General features: G+C 48.2%; 1 protein-coding gene across 8 annotated transcripts in view; it reads left to right on the top strand.

The window, feature by feature from the left end:
- Positions 1 to 20,900, top strand: part of CABIN1 (calcineurin binding protein 1) — a 203,796-nt gene that overhangs the window by 72,371 nt on the left and 110,525 nt on the right. For all 8 annotated transcript variants that reach the window (XM_056531139.1, XM_056531153.1, XM_056531173.1 and 5 more), the window contains exons 16-18: positions 10,362 to 10,556; positions 11,871 to 12,107; positions 20,078 to 20,222. In XM_056531139.1, the coding sequence (XP_056387114.1) occupies positions 10,362 to 10,556; positions 11,871 to 12,107; positions 20,078 to 20,222 (577 nt within the window). The remainder of the gene's footprint in view (positions 1 to 10,361; positions 10,557 to 11,870; positions 12,108 to 20,077; positions 20,223 to 20,900) is intronic.

Raw genomic sequence — 20,900 nt, 5'->3', positions numbered from 1 at the left:
GCCTACCTGAGCGGGCGGAGGGCCAGAACCCCGGGGCCTTTGTTGAAACCTGGATTAAGGAACTCTTCCCGGACGCTCAGTTTTCAGCGGCCTATGCTGTGGAGAGGGCACATAGAGTTCCTGCTAGGCCGCCGGTTCCTGGGGCACCCCCGCGCCCGCTGTTGGCGCGCTTTCTCAACTGTAACGACAGAGACATGATTCTCCGTTCTGCTAGACGACTCCCTGAGATCAAGGTGCACAATGCTAAGGTATCCATTTTCCCTGATTTCTCATCTGGCCTGCAGCGCAAGAGGGCCTCCTTCACAACGGTGAAGGCTCGGCTGAGGGAGCGTGGTGTGCCCTATTCTATGGCTTACCCTGCACGCCTCCGGGTGGTGGACGGAGATCGAGCCATCTTTTTCTCCTCCCCGGTCGAGGCGGACGACTGGCTGCGCGGGCGGCGCTGATCCGGGACCTCCCGTTATGGACTTGTGACCTGCTATCTTGCACTCGGACTGGGATGGCTCTGAGGGCCCTTTTCTTCTATTTCTTCTCCCTCTTCATAAATGGCTGCAGCTTAGGACATCTAGGCCACGGAACAGGTACTGTGCCCCTTTCCCATACCTGGATGCCCCCTTCCCAACTGGTCCCCTGGACTTCCACCATTTTCCCCCAGGCCCTGATGATATATTCCACCCCCCCCCCCTCCTGATCCATGGGACTGGTCTTTGTGGCAGACCTACGTTACTATCTGACCGCCTGATTGTACCGTGGACTATGCTCTGGGCACCATGTCGGACGCTCTGCTGCGCCTTTGCTAGGTTCCAGCTCCCTGACACTCTGGCATGTCCGCTCAGGGGCATGCAGTGAATTTTGTCCTGGACTACCTTTATAACCCATACTGTGGATAATATCAGGATGTCTGTGCCAAAATGTTTTTGTTTTTATTTTTCTGTGTCTTATCTCCCTGGACTCTCCACCCTACGCAATATACACGTCACCTCTGATACCTGCTGGTCGGGATGTACCCTGGCATATTTGCTCTCACCTACACCGTCCCCCCCCTTCTTCCTTCCCCCCCCCCCCTCCTCCCTCCCCCCCCCCCTCCTCCCTTCCCCCTTTCCCCCCCCCCCCTCCTCCCTTCCCCCTTTCCCCCCTCCTCCCTCCCTTTTCCCCACACCTCCCTTCCTTTTCTTGGGCTCTCCTACCCCTTTCCCAATCCATGTCTGCCTTTCCCTTCCTTTTCTCTTCCTTTCCTTCCTTCCCCCCCTCTCCCCCCGCATATGTGCAATTTGACTTGTATATATTCTTGTGCCCTTCCCCGAGCGGGATTCGATGCTACTTTATCTTTTATTCGTCTGCTTTCTCCCAATGGCCTCTGGCTCCTCTTCTCCTTTCCCCCCTTTTTTTATGCCTTCCCAGCTGCCCTTGCCCTTCCTCCCTTAGCCATTCTTCATTCTACATCTCTCCCTCGTCTCTCTTATCTTCATCTCTGATACTTGGACTTTTTCCTTTCTCTAAGGGCTCCCTCCTGGTCTGCCCTCGACTTACATTCTCTTCTGTCCCTACCTCTGGGTTACTATCTATGCATATATTGTATAGATCAATTTCTCTATTTTTGCATATGTAAGCAGGTTCTCCCCACTAGATGGAGCTGTTGCTCTTCTGATGCCTGATTGGCTTCAAGTATACATTGTTCTATGTTCTCTTTGGTTAACTGGTTATATAATTGTTAGGGGGATGTTGCTTTGTATATATACTCTACCTCTGATGCTATCTGGTGAATGTGTTCGGCCATTGATTGCTTATCTGTCATGTGTCAGCAGACCCGTGCGTCCTTGTCTTATCTTGTCTGGTGTGTGGCTGTTGTATGTGTATGCCCGTGCAATGCTCTATTATGGCGAGTCTTAGAGTGATGTCATGGAACGTTAGGGGTGTGCGTACACCGCGCAAGCGTGCCCTGGTATTTGCACATATTAGAAGACACCGCCCTCATATAGTTACTGTTCAGGAGACCCATTTAACGCCTGATAGAGCCCACCTTTTGTCTAGGCCTTGGGTCCAATGGTCTCGTCATTCCTTCCATTCGTCCTATTCTAGAGGGGTTTCAATATTGGTTAGTAGATTGGTGAGATGGGATCCAGTCGCGGTCCGTGGGGATCCTCAGGGTCGTTACATCTTTGTGCATGCTTACTTGAACAATGTCCCGTATGTGTTTCTTTTCATCTATAATCCTCCCCCTGCCTCTATGGAAATATTGCATAAGGCTGTCACTTTTGCTGCTGCATATCCCTCAGCACGGGTCCTCTGTATGGGCGATTTTAATATGGTGTTAGACCCCACACTGGACCGTCATAGCGCTAGAGGTACTGTCCTGGCTACTGGCGGGGATTCCCTTTCCTCATTTCTGGGGCAGGTGGGGTGGGTGGACATATACCGTGAAAGGTTCCCACATACTAGACAGTACTCATGTCACACATTGGGACGTCATGCGCTGTCCAGAATCGACCTGGCGTGTGGTAACTCGCTACTTATGTCTCAGGTCACCGCGATCTCCTACGAGCCGCGTGCTATATCTGACCATTCTCCCCTATTGCTTGATGTCTCCATGGTCGGTTCTGGCACACCGCGTAGATGGAAGATCCACCCCTTTTGGTTGGATCAGATTGGCCCTAATGATAGAATCCCTGATCAACTTCAGGTATTTCTTGAGGCTAATACCCCCGAGGGGTCCCCGGCACTGGTGTGGGAAACGTTGAAAGCCTATCTGAGGGGGTGCTTACGCTCTACTATTTCATTTATCAAGAGATCTACAGTTAGGAGGGAGGAGGAATTGGCTCAGAGTTGTGCACAATTGGAGGCTCGTTATGTGGCGGACCCGTCGGAGGCTAATGAGATCTTGTGGCTACGGGAGGGGCGACAATATATGTTGCACCTCCACGAAAAGGCCAATAGGAAATTATTCTTCACCAAACAGTTTTATTTTGAGCACGGGAACCAATCTAGTAAGTTACTGGCTCATATAGTCAGACAAAACTCCTCTGTTGCTCCTATTCTTAAACTCCGGGCCTCGGATGGGTCCGTCATGTTGGGTAATGATGAGCTGTTACAATGTTTCTCTACGTTTTATTCTACTTTATATACTTCGCAGGTGCAGTATGGTGTTGCTGAGTTGGCTGCCTACCTGGACGGCATTGATTTTCCTAAATTATCGGCTGAAGATAGGGACTTTTTAGATGCTCCTCTCACTTTATTGGAGCTGCAAGAAGCTTTGGCAGACATGGCCAGGGGTAAGTCTCCGGGCCCTGACGGCCTCCCTTTGGAGGTTTACTTGAAGTACAGTGACGTACTCCTGCCTCCTCTGCTAGCTATGTATGACAGAGCCTTTACTGATGGGGTCCTGCCTGATTCCTTATATGAGGCGACGATTGTTGTCCTCCTAAAGCCTGATAAAGACCCTATGGAGTGCGGTTCCTACAGGCCTATCTCCTTATTGAACCTTGATTATAAACTACTAACTAAAGCCCTGGCCAATAGACTGAATCGGGTTGTATTGTCGCTTGTGCATCATGATCAATCCGGTTTTATGCCAGGCAAATCCACTTCGGATAATATCCGTCGTGTCCAAACTGCCGTCCAGGTGGGTGGTGTTATGGGAGGGGACTGGGCCGTGGCGTCACTTGATGCAGCTAAGGCCTTTGACTCGATTGAGTGGGGATACCTCTTAGAAGTGCTTTGTAGGTTTGGCTTTGGTCACAATTTTAGGTCCTGGGTCTCCCTCCTCTACAGGTGTCCGCGGGCCCAGGTCCTGGTGAATGGTGTGTGTTCTCCCCTATTTCACCTAGGTCGTGGTACGCGTCAGGGGTGCCCCCTGTCCCCGCTTCTGTTTGCGGTGGCGGTGGAGCCCCTTGCTTTGCGTATACGTCAGGATCCTGGTTTCCGGGGCATGTCTGTGGGAGGTAGGGAGGACCGCATAGGCCTTTATGCCGATGACATGGTTCTCTTTGTGTCTGACCCCACTACAATGATCCCCTATGCGATCGACCTGATGGATCGTTTCGGATTTTTTTCGGGATTGTTCATTAATTGGTCCAAATCGGCGGTCATGCCTCTACTGCCTAGAGCGTGGCCCCCGACGTTGGGTGGTCTCCCGGTTGTCACTACATTTAAATATTTGGGGGTGTATATCAATAGGGATCCCATGCTGGATCTTGAGGTCAATGTTCTCTCCCTCCTGCCCTACATTAAATCTAAGTTTAGGATATGGGCCCAGCTGCCACTGTCCGTCTCTGGACGTATTAATCTTATCAAACTTATTATTCTCCCCAAATGCTTGTATACCCTAGAACATGCTTCTGTTCCTGTCCCTAAATCCTTTTTTGATTCTGTACATTCCCTTCTGTCTCCGTTTATTTGGGGACCTAGCAGACCTAAGATTAGTCTCACCACTCTCCAGCGTCCCAAGCTGGAGGCGGGTATGTCCCTTCCTGATTTTTATTTGTATTACCTGGCGGGGCAGTTGAGATATATTAGACATTGGGTTCTGGGAGACTCCATGCCCGACTCTGAACAATGCCTGGATAGGTTCGTCCCCTCAGTGTCTCCCCGGATGCTCTTAGAAAGCCCTACTCTAGGGGGTCGTGCTTACCTACCTTCACATAAGCTGGCTGTAAAAGTGTGGCGGGCCGCTAAGTCAGTATATGGATATGCTGATATCCCGTCTGATACCCCTCTATGGCACAACCCCTTTCTCATCCATGTGGGTGAGACTCTAGACTCTGTTTTTTGGATGAATGCTGGTGTGCTCACTCTGGGCGATGTGTATAGGGATAATGTTTTGTGTTCCTTCGAGCAATTGCAATCAGAATATGATTTACCCCGACACTGCTTCTTTAAATACCTACAGCTCCGTCATGCATTGTCAACACAGTTCCCTGCTGGACGTGCACCCATATCGACATTCCCTCTTATTGGTGTTTTAAAATCGCAGGGTCCTAGGGGACTGGTGTCCATCCTATATACGCACCTCATTCAGGCCAAGAACTCCCGTTCCCGGTTGCCGGCTGTCCGACACTGGGAATCTCATATTCCCAATTTGACTAAAGATGATTGGGAGGAGATGCTTTCCTCACATATGGTGGTGTCTCCTTCTGCTAATAATAAACTGATTCAATTAAATATTATACATTATAGTTACATCACCCCCGTTCGTTTGCATAGAATGGGTCGTTCTGACTCGGACGCCTGCCATCGATGTGGTGCGGCTAAAGCTGATTTCTGGCATCTTATCTGGGCTTGCCCTGATATAAGATCCTTCTGGCAGGATGTCCTTGGTCTTCTTGCCACAATTATCCAACCTTCCCCGAGGTGTGACCCTCTGATTTGTTTATTTGGAGTTCTGGATGAGGAAGTGTGGCCACATTACGTGCGCACTTTACTGCGAGAATCCTTATTTTTTGCTAGGAAGGCGATTGCCCTCAAATGGATGGACCCCGGCCCGCCTTCCCTGTCTCAGTGGAAAGCTTTGGTTAATGCTATGATACCCTTCTCCCATCTTGTTTATAAGAATAGAAAATGCCCTGGTAAATTTCTTTCTGTGTGGGGTCCCTGGTGCTCCTCACCATTGACCCAATGTTCATACTCTGCATCCCCTGAGGGGACTTAAGGTCATGACTGCCCTTCCCTTTCTAGATGTGGTTGTATGTACCCCTTTGATTTATGTGTGTTAAGATGTTGTGCTGGATATGTGTGCTCCCTCCCCTCTGTGGACGCATGGGTCTGCTTTAACATTAACATTAGAAACGCTATGCTTGGCACTCGTGACTAGATGTGGCGATATCTGCTGAATTCTACACTACGGCCTCTATTCAATATTATTTTGCCGATTTTATATTACATACCATCCCCCTTTTCTTTTCTTTTCCTTTTTTTCGTTCACCTTGTTCACCCTCTTTTTGTGTTAAGGTTTCTCAACTGGTTGTTCTTGGTTTCCCTCAGATTGTGCCCTCACTGCACTGATTACTGCCGGATCTTTATATGATATTATGTCGTTTACATCCTGCTTACTTGTATATGTTCTCAGTGCCTTTTTTTTTAATTGTGTACTCCGCTTTATACCATTTTGCTCTGTGAGGCGATTTGTCTGATGTTTGTTTAATCTTCAATAAAACGTATTTAAAAAAAAAAAAAAAGCGATCCAAAAGTCTGAATTAGTAGTAAACCGTCTGTCTGGAAGGTATAGGATTCCTGAGCACCCCGGGTCACTCCATTCAACCTTTCACAGAAAGCTGGGTACTAGATTGCGGCCTATCCAACGGACGACCTGGTGCTGTTGAAAACCCAACAGACGAAGGATTGTCCGACTACCATCAATCCCGTATACCTGTAGGGAGCCTACTCCAAATCCCTCAACCAGCAGTGAGGTATGGGAAACCTGGCTATGTCCGTTGCAGCCCAGAGGTCTGACACCGATGGCGGAAACAGTGCAGACAACAGTCTGGCTGAACAAGAACACCCCCAGGTGGTTGGCGAAGAAGGAACAGGCAGACAGGTGATAACTGTGCCCTTTTGTCATAGGTGGGAGGGCGGGGAGGCCGCGAAACCCTGCCCCTGGGAGATAGAGGGAGGCAGAGGAGCTGTGGAATGCATCCCTGACATCCTGTATAGTGTCCGTGGGACACGCAGGGTCAGTTCTTCGTATACCGCGCACAGCAGTGGGGTACCAGAACTCCAGCCGCAAAAACATCAGTCGTGCGACGTCTGACAGGCGGCAGAAGAAAACATGCAGACAACTGTCTGGCTTACTGGTATGGATCCATAGTGGACAGCAAGATATTCCATCAGGCACCACGCACAGCGGTGAGATACCGGAACTCCAGCCGGTATCTCACAGCCGTGAGATGTGTGACAGGCAGTGTAGAAAACCATGCAGACTGCTGTCTGGCTTACTGGTATGGATCCATAGTGGACAGCGAGTCATTCTGTTGAGCACCTCACACGGTAGCGAGGTACCGGAAGTCCAGTCGCAGATGCACCAGCCATGTGATGTATGACAGGTGGTGTAGGAAACCAAGTAGACCACTGTCTGGCTTACTGGTATGGGTCCATTGACGACGAGTCATTTGGTCGGCACCTCTCCCAGTAGTGAGATAGCTGAACTCCAGCCGCAGATACATCAGCCGTTTGCTGTATGACAGGCGGTGAAGGCAATCATGCAGACCACTGTCTGGCTTACTGGTATGGGCCCATAGTAGACAACGGGTCACTCCGTCGGACACATCACCCAGTAGCGAGGTAGCGGAACTCAAGCCGTAGATACATCAGCTGTGTGATGTGTGACAAGCGGTGTAGGAACCATGCAGACCATCGTCTGGCTTACTGGTATGGGTCCATAGTAGACAACGTGTCATTCCGTCGGTTACCTCGCACCGTAGTGAGGTACCAGAACTCAGGCAGACACATCAGCTGTGTTGTAGGCAGTGTAGTAAACCATGCAGACCACTGTCTGGCTTACTGGTATGGGTCCATAGTAGACAACAAGTTATTCCATCAGTCACCTCACACAGGAGTGTAGTACTGGAATCCAGCCGCAGATACATCAGCTGTGTGATGTGTGACAGGTGGGGTAGGAAACCATGCAGACCACTGTCTAGCTTACTGGTATGGGTCCATAGTAGACAACGTTGCATTCTATTGGTCACCCCGCACAGTAGAGAGGAACCGGAACTCCAGCCGCAGATACATCAGCTGTAAGATGAGATACAGGCGGCAGAGGAAACCACACAGACCACTGTCTGGCTTACTGGTATGTAAGTACAAAGGGTCAATCCTTCGGACATCACACACCAGCAGTGGGGTACCAGAGTGTCTGCCGCGGACGCGGCAGCTGTGAAATGAGTGACTGGCGAGACTACTGTCTTGCAAAATGATATCCGGTCCCATCCATGCCCATGCAGGAATATCCTCATGGAGACTTTGTGCTGGATGTGGGAATTTGGAGCACTAGCTGTGGATGCGGTAGCCTGTGGAGAAGGAAATGACATAGCATGACAAGCCAAGAACACCTCCAGGATGGGTGGCCAGCAGACCTGACAGATGAGGAATCTCAAAAGAAACCTGAGCGTGTGCCAGGATTACACAAGAAAAATTGCCCATTGTATGGTAGGAGAGACAGACTGCTGGAAGATTTCTCTCGGAAATTCCCAAGAGAAAAGGAAAACCTGGAAACAACCTGCCACGGCCGTTTACATATGCTCAAGGACAGGGAGCAAAAAAGGCAGGATTAGGAATGCCAGAGGCATACCTCAAGCAGCTCATATCTTGTGTATAGCAGGTCACCTTCCAGGGTGACTGAAACAAATAAAGCAGCTCCCAAAACAGATCGTCAGAAAGGACCCTGTAGATATTGCCGGCCGAGGATGCAGTAGAAATATGGGCCACAAGAGGGTGTTAAACCACACCAAATGGCCTGAGTGACCAAGGAAAAAATAAATAAATAAATAAATAAAATATATATATATATATATATATATATATATATATATATATATATATATAATATATTAATTTTATTTTATTTTTGTGTGTGTGTGTTAAACAAAAAAATCAGGCTGGAAGGGAGCATGGGGGGCCCTGCAAAGTTCTGCCCGAAAACCTATTTCTTATGTAGGCAGACAGGAAGCCTATGGAGCCGCGATGGCTCAAGCAACATGCTATAGAAGCGCCTGCTAAGCCGCCGCTTTACAGCTCCAAGGTAAGGGAGCAATAGAGGCCGGGGAAACACAAGCTCTTGCCGGCTACTGCCTCGGGAGCAAGAACAACCTTCCCATAAGGCGCCGCCAGCCCCCGCAGCGGAGAGGGAAGGTCAGAGCTAGCCGCCGCAGAGTAAGTCTCATACCTCACTAGACAAGGCCCCAGCAGCGCGCAAGCCGGAAAGGAGGGACTGCCTGACCACCCAGCTCGTGCGGTGAGTCAGGGGAAGAAGAAAGGCGGAGTTATGTGCTGCCATGATCTCCCGAACTCCCGCCAGCTGAGCACCCCGGAGCGCACACACGCTGGGTCCGAACGGCTGACCCGGCTTTGATGAGTTGACATGCTCCAGGCGGCGGGACGATCAGAAAGTGAAAAGCTCCCGGCCGTGAAAAAAAAAGTGGGTGCAGCTCCCTGGTAACCCCCCCCCCCCCAAGACCGTAGATGCAGCCGAAGCTGCATGAATAAAATAGGGAGGGTAAATCCCTGACTGCCCGGACCCTAAAAAACAGCCCCAGAAATAAGGGCATAATACCACTGCTCCTTCGGGGGGGGGGGGGGGGGGGGGGGGATGGGGGGGTAGGGGGGGTTGTATGCTTACCTCAGTCGCCACATACTCACCCAAGATGTCTTCAGCCAGCTTATTTATTTATTTTTTTTTTTTATAAAGTCACCTGCATCACATCATGCTTAGATAGACAGGACGAGCAGGGAAATAGGGGGACCCGGACCCTAGGTACAACCCCAGGTGCTGGCCGTTGGCAGGTAGGGGTTAATGGTGCATACTTTTATGACCCATCCCCCTTAGCTGCATATGGGGGAACAGGTAGCACCATGCTCCTGAACCCCCACCTGAAAAAAAGGGAGTAAAAATCTAACTAAACGGCCCTAAAAAAAAAAAAGACAAGGTCTGGGGAGATCTCAGACCTGTATCTTGCCTCCTACTGACACTAGCTAAAACTGATTGCCTCACTGCGGGTGGGCGGGTATATCCTGTCAGGGAGGAGCCAACTTTTTTTTTTCCTGGTGTCAGCGCCGCCTAGTGGCAAGAGCATATACCCCATCAGTAAGGTGTCTCCCAATGAAGAGCGACCGAGAAATTGAACGGGTTATGATTTTTAAAAGGTAAGGAGGAAAAAATGAAAATGCAAAAACTGAAAAATGAGTCCTTAAGGGGTTAATGTACCATGGTATCATGGGGACCTTGTGTGGATTCATGTCACCAATACAATATTATCCACTTCCTGGCTAACAGTTATGAATATAAACGTGGGAATATACATGTATACATGTCTGTCGAGGTTTGGGCCTTTTAGTTTTACTTCTGGTAGGGCTACTTTGTTTCATGACAGAAACAAAGTGGGTTTTTACTTCACAATTGAAGTTAATTGGAAAAACCTGCAGCATTTTTAGTCCTGTGTGAAGATATACCATATATGTGAACCACTCTGAAAGTAATAAAGCATTTAGCTAAATAAATGAAACACTGAAAATATTTGTCTATTTACAGGCTAATTCAAGTGTGAATGTAAATACGAAAACTCTCTGAAATGTATACATGTTGTTGTTCTTCATCTTCAGATAGCTAGAGGCTAATATTTTCACAATGACATATTGGCTTGATTCCTTTCTAGATTGAAAACAGGCTTAAATCCCTGGAGAGATGCCAGTCACTGGAGGAGATTCAGAGATTACATGACATGGGGGATTATTCATCAGTGGTTCGTCTTGTATGCCCTACATTGTATATGAGTGGTTACAACAGAAATAAGCACCTTGATTTTATGACTTCTCCTCCCGAGAGACCTGCTCAGCTTCTTCTGATGCAGGTGAGGAACAAAAAGGCTCTGGGATGGATACGTAAAGTTTTCCCAGCTATTAATTCTTATGTCTACAATTCATGTTTTCATGCTTTAAATATGCGTAGTTAGTTTAAACAAATAGTTGGTATTGTACACTCTAAGACCTCATCCACACTGTGGTCATTCCGCCAGTGGAGTTTTGCTGCGGACATTATGCTCACTGAATTTCACTGCTCACATTCCACTGAATTCTGCTGCAAAATTTGCTCCCTATTGGGAGATATGTGCTAGCAGGTGCTCTTGTCCTGCTTTGACTGACTGACATACGTGGCTGGAAGACAAGGGTACTCCCCAGGAAAACATTTTTATTTTAATCAACTGGTGCCAGAAAGTTAAACAGATTTGTAAATTACTTCTATTAAAAAAATCTTAATCCTTCCTGTACTTCTCAGCTGTTGTTTGCTCCACAGGAAGTTCTTTTCTTTTTGAATTTACTTTCTGTCTGACCCCTGTGCTCTCTGCTGACACCTCTGTCCATTTTAGGAACTGTCCGGAGCAGGATAAGGTTTGCCATGGGGATTTGCTCCTACTCTGGACAGTTCCTAAAGTGGACAGCTGTGTCAGCAGAGAGCACTGTGGTCAGACAGAAAGGAAATTCGAAAATAACTTCCTGTGGAGCAAATAGCTGAAATGTACTGGAAGGATCAAGATTTTTTAATAGAAGTAATTTACAAATCTGTTTAACATTCTGGCACTAGTTGATTAAAAAAAATATGTTTTCTAGGGGAGTACCCCTTTAATCGTGCAGGGTGGGGAGGGAGGAGGTTTTGCTGCATCTCAACACCACCAGTTTGACTCTCCAGCTTCTAACATGAAAGGCACTTTTATAACTTTATAAAGTGATCTGCAAAATTAAAGGTTTGGTTATTTTATCCTTGCAGCCTATCTGCTGGGATTTTCATCTCTATACCTGGTATGGAGCTGACAGATTTCCTTTGACAATAAAAGCATTCTCCAAATTTGCTCACCTAAATATTGTGGCTCTTATCAGGGGTGCAAAATCAATAAGGAAAGAACTTTGCCTCAGGTAACACTCATCCTGTACTGCATGGTGCAGCATTTTGGGAGATTTATTGTCCACACCTGCACTTTCCCATTTCTCATCCATCTCTAGATCTAACTGAATCAGAATTTTGGAGTCACCTCAGTTAGCTTTGTTACTGTTACTGTCTCACTAAACAATGTGAGTTAATCTTTTTGTCCCGATTTTAAAGCACCAACTTAAGAATGTAAATTCTAGACAGTCTGACAGATTTAATATGCCATCTTATTCATACGCAGGATTCCCTGTTGAAGCTATCAGATTTTAAACAATGCTTCCAGTGTTCTGAGGTGGCTCTGAATGAAGCAGTCCAGCAAATGATGAACTCAACGTCTGGTGCATCCAAGGAGGAATGGGTTGCCACAGCAACACAGTTACTTACAGGGATAGACCTTTCTATGTCATCTGACAATTGTATTTCACAGGAGACCACAGTCACACCACGACTTGTACGTCTCTGCAGTAACCTCATACAGGTAACCTATAGCTAAGCAAACAGTAAAATTACATGACTAGTATGTGTCTGTGCGCATATATTATATAAACAGAACTATTGGGAAATGTACACATTGGGGGACATTTATCAATGTTGGTGTAAGGTAGAATAGATTTTACCCCTGTTTGCTCGGTGTATTGTTTGCTCAAAATTTACCAAAATGGTACACAAGGCTTGATAAATTTTGCTCAATTATAGAAACCAGTGGGCTGCAGAGATGTGTATGTGTCCTATTAGTTGGTGTAGGTTTGCACAAAAAAGTAGGCTTTGCGCAAAAAAAGGCACTTCTAAATATAATTTGCGCAAATAATAAAAACTGCTCCACTGCAAAAATTGGGGTACGGTGCATCAAATAGTAGACAACTTTGAAAGATTGCTCACGAAAATGCAATTGCAAAAATTGCAGGGACATTTAGAACATTGAAGTGGTGTAAAGCCAATGATAAATGCCTCCCATTAACAGAAAGTTATACAGATTTCTAAATTGCCTCTTTTAAAAAATCCTAATCCATACAGAACTTATCAGCTGCTGTATGCTACAGAGAAAGTTGTGTAGTTCTTTCCAGTCTGACCACAGGGCTCTCAGCTGGCACGTCTGTTCGTGTCAGAAACTTTCCAGAGCGGAAGCAAATCCCCATGGCAAATCTCTCCAGACAGTTCCTGACACGGGCAGAGGTGTCAGCAGAGAGCACTGTGGTCAGACTGGAAAGAACTACACACCTTTCTCTGTAGTAATGGAAGGATTAAGATTTTTAAATAGAAGTCATTTTCAAATCTCTTTCTGACACCAATATATGAAAACTTTTTTTCTCTATCGGTTCCATTGGGGGACACAGACCATGGGTATATGCTGCTGTCTCTAGGAGGCTTGACACTGTGGCAACAAGAAAAGTCGGCCCCTCCCAGCAGGATATACCCGCCTACAGGCACCTGAGCTAATCAGTTTAAGCTTAGTGTCCTTAAGGAGGCAGACGCTGGTCTGGGTTCCCCAGACCAGGTCTAATGTTTTTTGTTTTTTAGATTAGGGACATTTAGATTTTTATCTCCCTTTTCTTTTCTGTTTTTAGGTGGGGACTCAGGAACATAGCGTTCACTGTTTACCCATTTGCGATTGAGGGGCACAGGCATCGTGGATGTACTGTCAATCCCCTCTCGCCAATGGTCAGCGCTTGGGGTTGTACCTCATGGGTCCGGGTCCCCCTATCTCACTGCTCATCTCGCTGTTACAGCCCAGCATGAGGCAGGTGACAAAAGCTGACTGAAGACTTCTTTAGGTAAGTTCTTCTGACTGAGATGAGTATTTTACCCCCTTTTCTTACAGGTTTTAGGGACTTTCAACCTCTGGAGACCCCCTGTTTTGGCCCACTCTACTTTATTATTGCTGGGCAACCCCTTTCATTCCCTATGTGCGACTGTGAGCCCTCCTTTCTTATGTACCTGGTTCCCACTAACTCTGGGGATAAGGGGACTTGTCAGTGGTGTAGGACTGTATCTCGGCACCTGTCTATACAGGTGCCGGCGTTCTGTACATGCAGCCCTTCCCTCAGTAGCCGCGTGCTGCCGACTTCTGCCTTCTCTGCGAGTGCCGGCTTCAGCTCCGGCCACATCATGCGCCCGGAGCACAGTTCCTCCCGTCAGCAGCTGTGAGCTGCTGGCAGCGTGTTTTCCTGCTCCCTCCCTTGCGCTCGCATATGCGACCGGGGTTGGAAGCGTGCACCATTATTATGACCGGCCACATGTTATTTCCCGTGGCTGGAGGGGAGCGGGTCCTATGAGGCACAGGCATGCAAATTAGCTGCCAATTTGCGCAGTGTGCGCAAAGAGGGGCTTCTAGGACCAATCAGAGGCGCCCTAGTCTTATCCGGCCCCCCTTTTTTCATTGGTCCTGCCACTCTCTCTCATTCTCTTTCTCTCTCTCTCTCTCTCTCTCTCTCTCTCCGCCCCTCTGCTCCAGCTTGCCGCCAGCGTCCTTCTTCTAGAGGACGCTCCCCTGGTCGCCACTCTGGGTCTCCAGAACCAAATACCAGGTCAGTGTCTCCCTCTTCCAGGGCGGCCTCCACATTTTCCCACTCTCCTGGAGAACTGGTAGATGAGACTTCTTATTCCGCCTCTAATTCAGAGGACCGAACAGATACGACTGACACGGTGGACACATTGGTTTCGGCCATTAGGGGCACCTTCGACCTTGAGGACCCAGGAACTTCGGGCGTAGCTCCAGAAGTTTCCTTTCACCGTGCCTGACCGGCACACAAGGTTTTCAGCTCTCATAATGAATTTGAAGCCTTGCTGGAGTCCGCCTGGAGGTATCCTGACAAGAAGTTTCAAGAAACAAAGAAGGTTCAAGCGCAATATCCTTTCGCCAAGGACCTCATTGCTTGGTGCACCTCCCCTCCAACTGTGTATCCACGGGTCTCCTGCCGTTCTAAGGCGACTACCCTGCCATTGGCTGATGCAGCTTCTTTCAAAGATCCGGCGGACAATAAGGAAGAGACTTTGGCAAAATTTGCCTTTGAGGCAGCAGGTTCTTCCCTTCTTCCTGCGCTTGCTTCTGCCTGGGCGTCAAAAGCCCTTTCAGTCTGGGCTTCCCAACTCCGCCATGGTATTCTTTCAGGATCCCCCTCAGAGGAATTGGCTGACTTAGCTCTCCAAATCTCCAAGGCTGGAGATTTTCTGTGTTCTGCTTCCATGCAGTCGGCCCGCTGTGCTGCCTTTGGCACAGTCAATCCATGTGGCTTAAAGCATGGGATGCGGACGCCGCCTCCAAGAAGTCTCTGACTGAACTTCCCTTTACTGGTTCTCAGCTTTATGGCAAACGCCGAGATGCGATTATTTTAGAGGCAACGGGTGGAAAAAGTTCCTTATTACCTCAAAATAAGGCCCGCAGTACTACCTCCCATCGGAAGTCATCCTCTTTCCGGTCCTTTCGGACTTTTGGCTCCAAAAGAGGGTCCAGCCAGGCGCCTTTGCAGGACAAGAAGGCTCCCTCCTTCCAGATCCGTCCCTCCTGGAAATTGGACAACCGTTCTGGCCGCTTTGCAGCCAAATCGGGCACCCTCAAACCTACATCTACCTGAAGGGACGCCCCCACCCGCAGATTTTTCTCGGGTGGGAGGTCGTCTCTTACTCTTCCGGGATGTATGCACAGCGCATGTGCAGGACTCCTGGGTCAGGGACGTGGTATCCAACGGATACCGGATCGAATTGCCTCCCTTCCAAGGGATCGCTTTTTTCTTTCCTGGGCCCCCCGGTCCCCCCCTCAAGCAAAGGCATTTTGGGGCGCGCTCCAGTTGTTTCTCATCCAGGGAGTAATTGTCCCTGTTCCCCCCCAGGGAACATTTTCGAGGCTTCTATTCCAACCTCTTCGTGGTCCCCAAGAAAGGGGGTTCTGTATGCCCAATCTTGGATTTCAAACGCCTCAACCAGCATCTTCATTTCCGCATGGAGTCCCTCTGTTCGGTCGTGGCATCCATGGATCAAGGGGAGTTTCTTTCTTCGGTGGACATCAGGGATGCCTACCTCCACATTCCAATATTTCCCGGACATCAGCGGTACCTCCGCTTTGCAGTTTCGGAAGGCCATTTTCAGTTTGTGGCTCTCCCCTTCAGTCTGACCACTGCTCCGAGGGTCTTCACAAAGGTCCTGGCGCCTGTGATCGCCCTTATACGGACAAGAGGTGTCTCAGTGATTCCTTACTTGGACAACCTCCTGATCAAGGCTCCAACCATTGCCCAGAATCTGGAGAGTCTCAGTCTCACCCTCCAGGCCTTGTCTCGCTTCGGCTGGATGGTCAATCAGGACAAGTCCAACTTCTCTCCCACCCAGTCCCTGGTTTTCCTGGGGCTCCAGTTCGACGCGGCGTCTGGCCGGATTTTTCTTACGTCGGACAGTCGGCTGACTCTTCTGTGAAGGGTTGGGATACTTCGGAACCCTGCCCCAGTTTCCATCCGCTTTTAAATGGAAGTCCTGGGTAGGATGGTAGCGGCCATGGAGGCCTTCCCATTTGCCCAGTTTCATTGCCGTCCTCTTCAACTGGCGGTTCTATCCCGATGAGACAGGTCTCCATTGTTTCTCGATTGCAGGATCGTTCTTTCTCCGAGATCTCACCAGTCCCTTCTGTGGTGGCTTCATACCCCCCTTCTTCAGGGGTGCTCATTCCCGCCCCTTCGCTGGCAAGTCATTACGACGGATGCCAGTCTTTCGGGCTGTAGAGGTGTTTTCAGGGAACGGACAGTCCAGGGCATTTGGTTCCCCCGGGAGGCCCGTCTCCAACACCAACATATTGAAACTGAGGGCAATCTATCTTTGCCTGCTACATTGGGAGTTCCTTCTTCAGGGCCACCCTTTTCTTGTCCAGTCGGACTGCTGTGGCATACATCAATCGCCAGGGCAGAACTCGCAGCTCAGCGGCGATTGCCGAGGTAGCCAAAATTCTCCTCTGGGCGGGACTTAGAGTTCCGGCCATCTCAGCAATTCACATTCAGGGAGTAAACAACTAGGAAGCGGACTTTCTCAGCCGGTCCTCAGCCGACCCCAGCGAGTGGTCCCTTCATCCAGAGGTGTTTGCAGAGATCTGCAACCTCTGGGGCACTCCAGACATGGACCTCTTCGCGTCCCACCACAACCAGAAGGTTCCTCACTTTGTGACAAAGTCCCGGGACCCCTTGGCTCTAGCCGTGGATGCCCTGTGATCCCTTGGTTGGGCTTTTCCCTACCCTATCTTTTCCCTCCACTTCCTCTCCTTTCCAGGGTCCTGAGGAAACTCAAAGCAGCACGGCGTTCCCGCCATTCTCGTGCCTCCGGACTGGCCCCGGAGGGCGTGGTACGCTGACGTGGTCAAGCTCCTGGAAGACGTACCGATGCGCCTCCCACTTCGTCCAGACTTCCTATCTCAGGGTCCCCTGTGCCCACACAATTTACCATCGCTGCATTAGACTCCATGGCGGTTGACACCGCGGTTCTAAGGGCCCGAGGCTTCTCTCCCCAGGTGATTTGCACCATGCTCAGGGCACGCAAGCCCTATTCTGCGAAGATTTACCACCGTACCTGGCGGTCTTATTTTCGTTGGTGTGAATCTTAGTCATTTTCTCCAGTTGTGTTTTCCCTTCCCCGACTTCTTTCCTTTTTGCAGTCGGGGCTGGAACAAAGGTTTGCTCTCAGCTCCCTTAAGGGCCAAGTTTCGGCCCTTTCAATTCTCTTTCAACCTCCTCTAGCGTCCTATTCTCATATCCGGACCTTTCTTCAGGGAGTGGAACACGCTGCTCCTCCTTATCGGTCCCCTACTCCCCCTTGGGATTTAAACTTGGTCCTAGGTGCCCTGCAGGGTGCTCCCTTTGAACCTCTCAGGGACATTCCTCTTTGCCTCCTTTCCTGGAAGGTGGCGTTCCTTATTGCTATTACCGCTATAAGGAGAGTTTCAGAGCTGGCGCCTCTCTGCTGCCGTTCTCCCTTCCTGATTGTACACCAGGACAAAGTTGTTTTCCGTTCGGGTCCGTCCTTCTTACCAAAGGTGGTTTCAGTCTTTTATCTCGATGAGGACATCGTCCTACCGTCGTTTGGTCCGGCTCCATCTCATCCCATGCAACGGTTACTCCACAAATTGGATGTGGTGAGGGCTGTTCGGACCTATCCCTCAGTCACTTCTTCTTTTCGACAGTGTGACTCCTTTTTTGTTCTTACGGAAGGTCGTCGTAAAGGACAACCTGCTTCAAAGGTGACCATTTCTTGGTGGATCCGATCTGCTATTTCGGAAACTTACAGCTGCAAGCGGAAGACCCCACCCTTCAGGGTTTTTGCTCATTCCACTTGTTCTGTCGGGGCATCCTGGGCTCTCCGCAACAAGGCTTGGGCCTCGCAGATCTGTAAAGCGGCAACATGGTTGTCTATACACACTTTCACAAGGTTCTACCAGGTTCATACCTTTGCATCCGCTGATGCTAGTCTGGGCCATAAGGTGTTGCCGGCGGCAGTGGTCCAGCCGTCAACCTGACTGATTTCCTTTCCCACCCAAGGTACTGCTTTGGTACGTCCCATGGTCTGTGTCGCCCAATAGAGCCGATAGAGAAAAGGAGGATCCATTGGGAGACACAGCACCCACCCTTCTTTTCTCTGGTGTTCCTGGTTCAGTTACCTGTCCGAGGGTGTGTTCAGTTAATTTTTTTTATTCTGCTTTCTCGGACAGTTCGTGTTTTTTTTCCTGACCTGTCGGTCCTCTCCTATTGCTCTGGGACTAAAACTGATTAGCTCAGGTGGCTGTAGGTGGGTTTATCCTTCTGGGAGGGGCCAACTTTTCTTGTTGCCATAGTGTCAAGCCTCCTAGAGGCAGCAGCATATATCCATGGTCTTTGTCCCCCACTGGATCTTCCGAGAGAGATTTTACAGTAAGCATAAAAATCTCCTTTTTTTCCACAGGAGTATCTTTTAAGCTTTCACCTCAATGTAAAGGATCTAGGCCAACCCCTTTAAAAACAACCCTATAGCATTAACATTAGACACAATGCAGATATAGAAGCATGAATCGTCACTCTACTAAACAATTTTCCACTGCTCCAGACACTTGCCAATAAGCTTTCCAATGTAAGGGTTGCTTCTCGGACATGAAGACCCATGTCATTGAGCTCCCAGTGCACAGTTTTATTGCTAGATGAGGTTTGCGACCCCGATTTGTAATTTTACGTCATTTCCACTTCATGGCTGACTTGCTGTAGTTACTAAACGCTTAGGCTAGGTTCAGACTACGGAATCTCCGGGCAGAAAATTTCCGCCCGGAGATTCCGAGTGCGGCCAGCGCCGGCTGAATCAGTCGGCACTAGGACCGCGCGGACACTGCAGTCTCCAATAGACTGCAATGTGTTCCGCGCGGATTTCCGCCTGAAGAAAGAGCACTGCCTTTCTTCAGGCGGAAATTTCCAAGCGGATTGTCCGTTCACAAATTCCGCTTCACAAATTCCGAAGTGTGAATTTGTGAAGGGAAAATCATTCACTACACTATACATTTTAGCAAGAGGAATTTCCGCCTGAAATTTCAAAGCAAAATTGCAGGCGGAAATTCCGTAGTCTGAACCTAGCCTTACACTTTTCAATTATACCACTCACACTCTAGAAGGGAAAACATTTCCTGAACTGACTTGCAGTGGTGACATTCTATTATAGTATTGTGTGGAAATTTACTGAACTCTTTAGAACAGCAGATTTTTTTCACAAGTGTGTGTAAAGGCAGACTGCATTGGTGGGTGCTGGATTTTATATACCTGTTCCAATGGGACTGAATGAAACACCTAAATTCAATCATTAAGTAGTGTATAGCCCCAATAGGAAATTAAGTATACAGTCTGAATGTAAAAATTGTATGTTATTAGAGCAACCTTTTCCCCCTCCTCCTAGTGGTAAATTGTTGCATTGCACGAGTGCGGAACATCTGTTTTCTGTTAGCAGTATGTAAGTAGAAAATCACAATTATTTTTTTAAGGGTTAGTGTGGAGAAAAAAATCTCTTTAAAATCTTGTCAGGGAAGTGATTAATAAAAAACAAAACAGTTTCTTTACTTCCTCTTTCTTGTGCCGCTGCCGGTATGTCCAGCACTTCTGGATTCGAGGACATGATGTCATCTGCCCGCTTAACCAATCAGCGGCTGATGCAGAACATCGCTGCGGCCACTGCCTGAATATGCCAGACAGTGGGGAGGAAATTTTTCACCAGACTACCCCTTTAATGTTCTCATCGTCCACTGTTTGGAGACCAACTAAAAGATGTTTAGGTCTTTCTTGTAATCACAGATGAGCTGGGTCCTCCATAGGACACTCTTTATAGCAGCTCTCACCTCTGCCATAAGGAGGAGCATCCTTAGCAGAGGACTACTCTCTATTATATCCAATTTAGAGGATATGTAAAGGGGTGGGCATATGTTGTCCATATAGTACAGTGATTTTAAAAGAGCAACTTTGACTGTTTCAGCTGATAGACTGTAGCATGGCTGTACAAGAAGAGACCAAGGAGCCTTCAGTGTCCTCTGTATTACCATGGATAATTTTGCATCGAGTTATCAAGCATGAAGAAGAGACCTTACACTCCATGCGCCAACACACTGACTTTAAGAAAGGTAATTCTTGAATTGTAACAAGTATTTAGCTAAAAACGAATGCCCATTATTCAGATCAAATCGCATTGAAAAGAATTAATGCAAAAATGTCTTCTTCTGTTATGTTCCACACAAGGTGCTCCTAAGGAAAAGACCTGGAGAATTTAGTCTGTCCAGTCACTGTCCATATTGTCCATTGCATTCAGATGTACAACACCATTAAGGGTAACTACAGCAGTGTGTAGAAGTTCAAATAAATTAAAATGAATTGCCAACTGCTGTGTTTGTAAGCAGAATATGGATATTTTACTAATATGCTAATAAGATGCAAGCACACTTGATTGACAGTCCCTGTGCTGTCGAACATCATTCTCACTAGGTCTGTCAATCAAGTCAAATGGCTGCGTCAGGGGAGGAAGTTTGTGGTCACTTGCAGTGACCGGTCCCACCCAATGTGCATTTGCATCTAACTAGCATAATTGTGAAATGTCCATTTTATAGGCTTAAAGACACAGCAGCTCACATCAACGAAAGTATGCTTATTAATGTTATTTATACTTCTACCCACCACTGTAGTTACTTACATGAAGTAAATGTTCTGCCCTTTCAAGGGCTATATATTTACAGCTCATGGAACACCATCCACAAATGAATGTAGTTGTTAATAATATCACTTTAGGTCTCAAAATGACTGTAAAA

The sequence above is a fragment of the Hyla sarda genome, chromosome 1, assembly GCF_029499605.1.
Source record: "Hyla sarda isolate aHylSar1 chromosome 1, aHylSar1.hap1, whole genome shotgun sequence".
NCBI lineage: Eukaryota > Metazoa > Chordata > Amphibia > Anura > Hylidae > Hyla > Hyla sarda.
This window is presented reverse-complemented; position numbering and strand designations above follow the sequence as displayed.